This window comes from Tenrec ecaudatus, chromosome 9 (genome assembly GCF_050624435.1).
Source record: "Tenrec ecaudatus isolate mTenEca1 chromosome 9, mTenEca1.hap1, whole genome shotgun sequence".
In the NCBI taxonomy this organism is placed as follows: Eukaryota; Metazoa; Chordata; class Mammalia; order Afrosoricida; family Tenrecidae; genus Tenrec; species Tenrec ecaudatus.
This window is the reverse complement of record NC_134538.1, coordinates 127,650,406-127,661,144: the sequence shown is the minus strand read 5'-3', so window position 1 is coordinate 127,661,144 and position 10,739 is coordinate 127,650,406. Positions and strand designations below refer to the sequence as shown.

The 10,739-nt window shown below is 46.5% G+C and overlaps 1 protein-coding gene across 1 annotated transcript in view; it reads left to right on the top strand.

Moving 5' to 3' along the window:
* The first annotated feature begins 725 nt into the window (after positions 1-725).
* The window catches only part of NRCAM (neuronal cell adhesion molecule), a 104,772-nt gene continuing 94,758 nt past the window's right edge, over positions 726-10,739 (top strand). The window contains exons 1-2 of the mRNA XM_075558558.1: positions 726-938; positions 6,956-7,156. Of these exons, the coding sequence (XP_075414673.1) occupies positions 7,051-7,156 (106 nt within the window). The 5' untranslated portion in view covers positions 726-938; positions 6,956-7,050. The remainder of the gene's footprint in view (positions 939-6,955; positions 7,157-10,739) is intronic.

Here is a 10,739-nt window from a genome sequence, read left to right as displayed (position 1 = left end):
CCCAAACAAAGCAGGTCCTGTGGCTAGATCCAGAGTCATGGTCAGAGGGGCCTACACAGGTGTGGGAGCGGGGCTTATGGGGTGGGGTGGTGGGACACCAAGGTAATAGTCTGTGTGCACATAGAGTGAATATTGGTCTCAGGATATTCTAAGGAATGTTTCCTTCCCACAACAAGGAAGAAAGACAGAACGCTCCACCATGAGCACAATTTCGGCAAACCGAGTAGAGTTGAAACATCATTTGGCATTCCAAGCATTTTAGAGACCTGGTTGTTTCAACCGGGATGTATCAGGTGCTCTGTCTGCCAAGTGTCCCACCTGTGAAGTGCCAGCCCTGGTCCCCCAGCCACTCTCTGTTGCCTATTGCTGCCGACTGGCCACATTCTAGCCTTGCCCTCTCCTGTCACCACTTCTGCATGATCCCTCCCGCTGCCTGCCCTTGGTATGACCTCTGACCTTTGTTCTCATTGCAGACTGTTGACTCTCTCTCCCTCACACTCACCCTCCTCCTCCTGAGAGAGGAATTTCTCCCACTTAGTCACTCTTCAGTCCCTCTCGTGACCACATCACCTCGAAGGCTGGTGGCCAGACCCTAGATCGCTGCCAACCTGTGCGTCAGACACCCTCCCGGAATGGTTCCAGCTTGGTCAGGATGATGGGGCTCCATCCCTAAGAGACAGGCGGAGCGCACGGCAGGCATTCCGAGTGGGCATTTCCTCCCCGTTCTGTGTCACTCGCTGTGATTGGCTGTGGCAGGGGACTCAGGAAGGGTATATCCCCTCTCGTCTGAGAAAGATTTTCTTTCTCTTCCTGCAACCCCTCTCATTTCCAGTTAGTTCTCCTGCCACGGAAGCTCATCCTGACTATTACAATCAGCTCCCTGACTGGACAAACAGAGCAAGTGCCTTCCTTGGTGAGCGTTATTATTGGTCTTGGAGGTATGGCTTTTTAATCAATTATTATTAACTGGGAATTAGACAGTGTCTTAGATCTGTTGGCTATATTAGTGTCTCCGATTACACTATTTTCTGTAATATAACTTTACTGTTAAATAGAAGATCTATAAAGAAACTGGTATTCAAAAAAATGTTCACATGTAACAACTCAATTTCATAGAATGTTCTTGGCACTTTTGATGCTCTAGGTTTATATATTTTTTTAAATGCTTATTTTTTTCTAAATACTAAAGGTATTAAAATCTTAATTGTTTGACATATATTTTTTACTTTTTTATGCTTGAAATCTCTCCAGAAAGAATCACAAGAAGTTGGTAAAAGTGACTACATCCCAAGGGAGAAACTGGGTTGCCGGTTACACGGACTGCTCTACTACACACATATATATGCCCAGCTCATGGTTCTCAGACTTATTTGACTTCCCGCCCCCTTGTCAGGAAAAAAAAGCTCTTCAGGAACTCCCTAGCAATTAAGACCTTTTGGACTGTGGCTTGGGATAGAGGGTGGGCACCCACTTCAGCAGCCCCTCTGGACCGGTGCAGCATCCCCGGGGGGCAGTATCATCCACTTGGGCAAACACCTAGTTTTACACTGAAGGTTTTTAAAGTGTGTCTTTTCTAAATGGTCCATCCTTGATGATCCTTTGGAAGATGAGGACCCACAGGCGGTCCAGCTCATGGAGGGCTGGCCACGTGGACTCCAGTGGAGAAGGCTCTGGGGCTGCGCTGTGGGCAGCCTGGAGAAGAGCAACCACAGATAGTCAGTAATCACCAGCTTAAAAAAAAATTCTAACTAATGATTCAATTGGACAATTCTGTTTGCTTTTTTGGATAAATACAAATTAAGGGGCAATGAAAGGAGGGAAATGCTGAGTCTCTCAGGGTGTGACATGTGAGAGGGCTAGACACCCCAGAGCTTTCCAGGAGAACAGACATCTAGCCCTCGTCTTCACAGACCACACGGGCCTCCTTAGGCAGGTGGCTTTCCCACCCTGTGCCCCAGCCGCACTGTCAGGGAACTGAAACGTCTGGCGGTGATCATCTTTGGGATTTTCAGAGGGTGAGAAAAGTTCATGTAGGGAGTGCACTCAGACAGTACTCTCTATGTCTGTTCTGTTGTCTTCTCCTCTGGATTGTTTCTCCCACCTATCATAGCTAGTTAGACATGCAGAGACAATATTAAGCACAAGACAAGACAGAGAAAACAAAGCAACAACAACAAAAGACACACATAAAAAGAAAATCCTATAAATAGTTGCAGGTCTGTTTGTTGACTTTTAGGAGCATTTTCTGGTCGAGTCTGATGGGGTGCCATGTCCTGTCCCCAAAGTCCATTTTTGGTATTCCCACTAACCCCAGTGTGGTGGGGTCAGATCGGGCACAATTCCTACACTGTGCCTCCAGGGTTGTCTCGTGGTGGGGTCGGCCCTATGATCCTCTCTGTGCATTGGCTGCTCTGAGCAGGAATATCCTCCTTTGGGCCTGGTGGGCCAGGATGTGTTCCACTCTCTCCTTCTCTCTTCGTTTGCTCCTATGTGCGCTGATCAGACACGCCACTCTTATTAGGGTCATTTGTTATTTGGTTAAAAAAACAAGGGAGTCCTGGTGGTGGGTTTCATGTTGGGTTGCTAACCACAAGGTCAGTGCTTTGAAACCACCAGCTCCTCCGAAGGAAGAAAGTGAGGCTTTCTGTCCCTATAAAGATTTACAGTCTCAGAAACCCACATGGGGTATGAGCCCCACAATAAAATGATTTTTTTTAAATAAAGAGAACGAGTGAGTTGAGTACTGAAAAGCGCCTTTCACAGACTCGCTGATGTTATATCCAGTTATCCAGCTGATGAGGCCACCCACTGATGGGTCATCAGAACCATAATTGGTGTGTCATAGGGTGACTAGTCACATAAGCATCTTTGTCTGTTGGCTCCAAGAGCCAGTAGATTATATTACATAGTGCTGTCAGCGGTGAGCTGCCCATGCCAGGTTGCTGAAAAGCACAAACAGATCAGAATGAAATGTTAAATACCTTGTGCCCATTCAATACTGGTAGAGAGCTAATTTCTTTTAAATTAAAATAACATCGTCTTTCACTGGAGAGAAACATGGATTTAATTTTCTTTCTACTGATAAAACTTCTTAAGTAATTACCATGAGAGCGAGCTACTTTCCTCAGGCTTGGTCTGAATCCTTGATCAAAACTATAGGTTTTCTTTTGAAATATAGAGTAAATCCCCCAGGGGAACAATTACTCCCTGGATTAGTGTTCCTTTTAGGCACCAAGAAGTAAAGGAATCCTTGACGTTTATTTACTTTCGAATTGTGAACAGTTTAATGAAGCAGGCGGTTTTGTGTTTTTCTTTTGGTTGTTTGGCTCTGTGTTTTACAGCTTCTTTGGGTAACTGGTGGACAGCACTCTGAAAGGGGCTAAATGAAGGGACAGGTTAAAGACGATCATTGCTTACTGCCATGCTGGGTCCTTTTGTACATAGCTGTGGTTTTAATACCAGGACAATTTACATTCCGAAGGCAAACTGACCGTGTCTCGTTCGCATGAGCTTTAAATTTCTGTGGCAGATACTCTCTGCAAATTGTGGGCTCGGTTGCATTAACATGCTCTTGACCTTGACCGCATATGATGCTGCTGCTTCAAATGGCAGTTGTACTCACTGTAGCATAATTGCACAATCTCACCTTAGCAGGTGACTCTCACCTGGAGGAGAATGAAGTAAGGAATAAGTTGGGTGGGCTCCTCACAGGGGCAGGCCTTCCTTCGCATCCTTACCAAGCGCGCCGATGTGAGAGGTGCATCCCCCCTCCTGCAGGCAAGCCCCTGTTCCGTGGCAGTGCTCCATTTGCATCCTGTCTTTGGGCATTTAGAGTTCCACGGACAGTGGCATGTGTGGGCGGAGTGGGTGATTTTCCACGGGCAGCAGTCTGAGCCTGGGCTGGACTGTTGCTTAGTCTTCCCCACACAGAAGTTCTCTGACTCCCCACAAAGATGGTTCTGCGGCTCATGAAGCAGTTAACTGTCCACTCCTGAAGGGAGACCACATCTCTACTTGTCTCAGTCTAAGACCTCTTAACCTTGAGAGGTCATTCAATAATAAGCAAATCAAATTTGCTCATTAAATGATAAGCAAATACTCCCATCCTATTAAATAAATGCTTTCTCGAGTTTCCTTCAGAGGTTCAACTGTTGACATGTATAAAGCACTATAGTTTAATGTAAGGCGTCCTGGTGGTGCTTTGGGTTAGGTGTCGGGCTGCTCACTGCAAGAGGAGCGGTTCATCGACAACAGCCACTCTTTAGGGGAAAGACATGGCTGTTGGCTCTGGGGAAAAGTTACCATCTCAGAAGCCCGACATGCTATCACTGTGAGTTGAAATCAACTCGGTGGGACCGAGTTTGGTTTTCAGTTTGGGGACTGAAGGTGCAACATTTGCTACCATGTCAGCTCTGAAAATGGAGCCCTGGTGGCAGAATGGTTAAGGGCTGAACTGCTAAATGGAAGGTTGGAAGTTGAAACCCACCAGCTTGCCTGTGGTAGAAAGATGTGAGAGTCTGCTCCTGTAAAGATGTACAGCCTTGGGTCGATGGGCTTAACATAGCCACGAAGACCATGTTCTAAATCTTACTTCAGTGAGTAGTGCTAGTGAGTGGGGTATCGAAAGCTTAAGCAAAGAAAAAAATGAAGAAAACTCAAGATGGAAACAGCTCCAATGGCCTAATGGATTACTGTACAAACATCAGCCTTCAAGACCCTGAGACCAAGAGAACTAGATGGTGCCCATCTGACACTGCCTGTTCTCTGGAAGGCATCACATTAAAGGGGCCTGGATAAAGGGGGCAAAAATGTGGAACAAAACTCAGAAGCATAAATTTAAAAACAGACGAGGCGTCCTGGTTGTATGGAGGGTGGTGGAACCCACAAGGCCTTCAGTCAGCCTTCAGGGCTGGAAATGAGCTCATGCCATGGCCCAATTTCAGCCAAAGAACAGGCAGGTCTCTACAGGGAACAATAACACCAGGGAACACACACTCCTAAGAATAACCAACTATCTGAGCTCAACGGCGTAGGATTTTCCTAAAGGAGGCTAGAAGGACTAGGGAAAGGAAATGGGAAGCACAAAGAACGAGGGGGGCACGTGATGTCACATGGTCTCAATGACATGAAGCAAACTGTGTACGAACGGTTGAGTGGAAAACTGGCTAGCTCTGTAACCATTCACCTAATTCAGAGAAATCACCCCCAAATTGGCCTAAGTCAATTACTTTCAATCCAATTTGCCTGAAAAAAAAGTTGGTGGTTTGGGTTTTTTTTTTTTTGAAGCCCTATAGAGCAGTGATACTCTGTCCATAGAGTTGCTGTGCTTTAGAATGGACTTTAAACCAAGGGGTTTGGTTTCCTTAGTTATCATTTTGAAAAGGTAGAGCAAAGTGAATGATGTTTTCTTTTCTAGGAAGTTACCTAATTTTTTTTCTATTCTGTAGACATCCAGGAAAAATAAATAATAAATGAAGAAATTCGGATGTAGAAATTTTGTGTAACTTTCAGATATTACAATACTTAGAAATTACTAATACATCTTTCAGGAAGTATTTCGTTCCCCAGCACACATCCAGAGACACTGACATCGAATCAGTGGCCCTCGCATGGCACGCAAATCCGCCGGCCCTGCTCCTCATTTCCTCACGTTCTACACTGTCTACGCATGTTTACTCTTCCCTCATGCGCAATGCGCTCACTCCAACTGTAGTTCCCTTTAGTGGAATCTGGAAGTGTGGTGTTTATTTTAATTTCCCCTGAAACTACATGTGAAGCCAGAATTTAGCATTACAACAGAAAAATCAGGTGATACCCAGGTAAATGGAGTCCAATGATGTAAACATCCTTTGCACACAAAGAAAGACAGTCTGATTTGCATTTCAGTCTGGAGTAGTTGGGTGAACTCCTATCTGTCGTCCTCATTGACTCCTGGGCATGAATGTGCGCGTGTTGTAATAAGGGAAGACAGATGATCAGAGGTGACCTGAGAAGGAGGTTGCATCCCACATTCATCCCCTTACGACTGATTGACTGATGACCTCCCATCACATCAAGAGGAAAGACTCCATCTTTACATAACGGCCAAACCTCTGAGCATCATGGCCCGGCTGACATATTTTGGAGGGCCCTAACTTAGTCTGTTGTAAAACCCTTTAGGAAAAAAGTTAAAACGACACAGTTAAGGAGAATGACTACCGTGTTGAAGCCCAGCGAGGTCTGTTTCCGCTGTGTAGGTGAGGGCCAGGGAGGCCAGAAGTGCTGCTGGGTCAGCTGTAAATGTATGTTTGTTTTGAGCCTGAAGCCAATTTTCAGCAAACCCTGAGATTTCTCTGTGGTCATCTCTAGACTGGAGAAGCCACTCAGCTCCCCCTTCTAAGGGTTAGAAGCCTGGTGGTGTCATGGTTATGAGTTTTGGCTACAATCCACAACAGCAGCAGGTTGAAGCCACCCGCCATGCCATGGGGGAAAGACGGACTTTCAAAGCCCATAACAGTTACAGTCGCAGGAACTCACCGGGCTCAGTTCCACCCGGTCCTGTAAGGGTCGCTGTGGGTCAGCGTCGAGTTCCTGGCAGTGAGTTCCGCTTGGGCTTTCTCTACAGGTTGCAAGGTGATTGCTGGGCACCTGGCTTGAAGGCCAAGTTCTCCTGCTCAATTCAGACAGATGTCCTGGCCTCTGAGAGGATTGACGATACAAAAATTTAGCCTGGGAAAGCCATCGGGAAGGCAAGGCAGGATTTTACTTTCCCCTATTGCCAATATTTCTGGCTAGTCTTAGCTGATTTATGGATAAGTAATCATTCCGGCCTTGAGAGTTAAATATTAAAGTGTTAGGCCCCTCTTTCAGCGCTCATGTATAATAAAGGACTGGTTTCCTGTGCTCCCGATTTCCGCTCTTCATTTCCTCCTCTTTGACACATTATAATTCTTCTTCTTCGTCTATCCCTTTTCAGCACCCTGAACGAAAATTAGTTGAACGCAGCGCCCAAGTCTTTTGTGAAAGAAGAAAAGGGAATTCGGTGTGTGGGTCGCAGCAGGAGTTAAGCTAATGCAGCTTAAAATAATGCCGAGACAGAAGTGCTTATCTGCAGGCAGAGTGCCCCTGGTTCTCTGCCTGTGCCAGCTGATTAGTGCCCTGGAAGTACCTCTTGATCGTAAGTATTAACGTTTCAAAGCTGTTAGGCCCAGGAGTCAAAACCACCCGGCATTTCCCACCCTGTCCACATGGTGTGAATGGAAGTCTGTGTGATGCTGGAAAGCTAATCAAAGCTAATTTGGCTCTTACCTTCCACACCTGGCCGTGGATGTGGCTCGGCCTATTGTCCTCTCCCTGTCATTATCTCCCCCTCCCCAGCCCCTGCATCGGGTGCCTCTCTTATGCCCGGTGGTGCAGGGTGCTTGTGGTAGTGGTGCTGGGGGCGAGAGAGGGGACAGGATTGGGCCTGAGAAGAAGTGAGTTTTGAGGCTTTCCTGGCTCTCTCACTGGCAGCTCTTTTTAGAAGCAGTTCTTCAAGAAAATAAAAATCAGTTGGAAATGATCTTGTGATCTTGCCGACTTTTCCACACCCCCACTGGCCACTTCACGCCCTCACTTCACAGGCTGAGAGTGTCCGGGAAAAGATGGGAAATGGACACCCTGTCAACCCTCCACCCATAGCTCACTCTTCTTAAATCGGACAGTGGTGCAAATTTCACATTAATGATGAATTTTAAATTTAAAGCTGGGATGAGGAAATGCATCTATGTAAATCTCAGTGGATAGACCTCTTTGATCAAAAACCGTGATCAAGAGACCAGGGTGTAAATTTTGAGAGTAAGGGGCCCTGGGGGGCAGAGGGAATTCCATATTGGGCTGCTAACCACAAGGTTGGCAGTTCGAAACCACCAGCCACTTTGAGGAAGCAAGATGAGGCTTTCTGCTTCCATGAAGATTTACAGCCTCAGAAACCCACAGTGACAGTTCTATTCTGCCTTGTAAGGTCTCTGTGAGTCAGAATGGACTCAGGGCAGTTGGGTTGGAGAGTTTTTGAAGGCAAGGAACAATCTTCAAAAATACTCTTTCAAATGGAGCCAACAACAGCTCTTGTTTTAGCTCACTCTTTTCCTCATAGTAAAGTGGATGCTTCGCTCCTGGCCTGGCGGCTCCTTTGTGACAAATGAAAATAATACTAGGTTCCAATTGGTCACGTTCCCTGCCAGGCAGCGCAGGACTTCAAATCCGGACAATGACTGTATGTCAGAACTGATTGATCCTGTACCCCAGGTCTGCATGACCTCTTTAGATCCATTAGCTTCCTGAATAGAACATCTGCTTGGCAGGCTTTCCAAGGAGCAAGGAAGAGAGCACTTTCCAAAGGCTGTGTGATTACTGGATGTCGGGGCGGGGGTGGGGGTGGGGGTGGCTACAGCGGGTGTCGTTGCCCATAGGAAGGCCTTCAGAGGAGAAGTGGTTTGCTCCCTCCCCCCCCCCCATTTGGTTGACTTCCTCTGCTGTCCTGTTACAGTCCAAAGTACAATAAAATGCAACGTTTTCCTACGTTCCAAAAATAGTTAATCCATTGACTGCACAAAGACAAAGTTATTCAAATCAGGTATATGTCTGCATACATGATTCCTTAAGTCCACTGGAGTAGAAATGCCCACTCGCGCGAGCCCTAGTGGAAGACAAGGAACAGAGGAACGCTCCTGAGAGAAACGCTCTCATGGGCTCTCCTGTGAAATATGTCCTCCCTTAATCTGACTGCCCAATGGGACAATCAGAGGGAAACAATCACCTGTGGCTAACTCAATTACTGCTGCTAATGGAGAGCAGGCGGGCACTGATGAAGAGAGAGGGTGGTAACCCAGGCACTCCGTTAACCTTTGTGAGGAGCACTGACAGGCAGCTCAGCAGCCCTTTGAAGCGCATGCGAATGCAATTTCTCCCTGCCCCTGTCCCTTCATCACGTGTCCAGCCTGGAGCTGCTCCTTAGTGTGGGCAGGAGACTGAGACATTCTGAAACAAGAATATGCTAACAGGCCACAAAGTCCAATTATGGACTTGGTAGTGAACCTTAGCAACCTGAAAAATTCTCAAATCCTGCCTGGACTTGCCTTGGGTGGATCGATGCCCGGTGGGTGTCCCATGGTTAGGTCTGATGAGCACGTGCCTGGGGCTGTCTGGGATAAGGGAGCAGACACTGCACAGTATGTGGCCACTCAGATGAACTGTCCATTTCAGCAATTGTTCAAATTGAACACAGTCACTTGCCTCACACAACGTGTGCGGGATGAAATTAGCCATTCCTGTGCCTGGAAGAATCACTGCCTATAGCATTGCTTTTCTTCTCCCACATGTTTATGTGGGTAGATGCTGTAGGAGGGAAAACCATTCATGTGAATTTCTCTCTTGCAACCTCATGAGGCCAGTCTTTGTTGGGTTGATTGGTTTGGGTGTTTGTGTGTGTGTGTGTGTGTGTGTGTGTGTGTGTGTGTGTGTGTGTGTGTGTGTTTGAAGACTACATCACATAGATGAGATGCACCCTTTACCTCTGGATTCTAATGTTCTTATTACTAACGTTCCATTTTCTTTAATCCTGTTTGCCACTCACCTGCTGCTATTGATGGGGGAAAAGCAAACCTTCTTGAAGATTGTAAGTGTCCTTCTACAAGCTACCAGGCCGTGTGAAATACTTATCGTGCCTTTTTTTCTAGTGAATGCTGTGCATTGAGTGTGCGACCTTATGGCTTGTGGCTGGTGTGTTTTTAAGCATGTGTGTTTACTGCGGCTGAACCTTGTCAGTGTGTAGCACAAAGCACATGTAATATGTTACCTGCATGAATTCTGAAGACACAAGCATGGCCCTTGTTTTCTTTCTCCCCTGTGCTGCTCTGTTAAGCACCAAGCTTTATTCACATCTGATGTAACACAATGAGAAAATCCACAACCTTTCTGAGAATGGCTTTCTGGTTCTAAAGGCTATGAAGCACTTGCTGGGATAAAAAAAATGCCTCTCTGTGTCCTTGTGGAAGGAGAGCACAGGCAGAAAGGGACACCTGGGTTGGCAGCTGGATGCCCTGCACCCTTCTTGAGCCTCCAGCCTCTGCACTCGTGTTTCTGGGCACCTTAGTCCCACAGCCCAGCGAATTGGACTGTGGTTTAAAAATGTACAAAAGGCAAGCATGCAGCCCTGGCTTCTTTCATCGCTGAACATCTTCCTCAAAGCAACAACGTCTGCTGCCTCCAGCCATTTGGCCGCATCTGTTATCTGGGTAAAAGCATAATGCATTCATTTCCAAGCATCTAAACATTCCTTTGATACTGCATCAACCCAAAAAGTTCTGTCAGCTCCCTTTTCCCCATATTGCTGCAAAGCACTTGTTAATTGTCAAGCAACCTAATTATGATCTAAAAAGTTCTATCCAGATGGCAAATTGGGTGTGACATTGAAGGCAGCTCGACTGTAGACGTGTGAACCACAAGCTCTGAGCTGAAACCACTGTGTCTGCACCTGTGGCACTCCCAGCAGAGCATAAGACATCAGCCTGCGCAGCTCTGAGAATGCACATTAGGAATAGCAGGCAGCTCTCTGCCGTTTCAAGTGCTACACTACCTGAGTCTCAAGGATCACATAGCTGTGAAACTATTCCCAGTAAATAAGGTCATAATAATAATGCAAAAAATGCATCATTTTATTATAACATTGGCAGTGCTATAAAGAGTACGAATTTTACAGATTGTTTTATGTAACTCTTCGG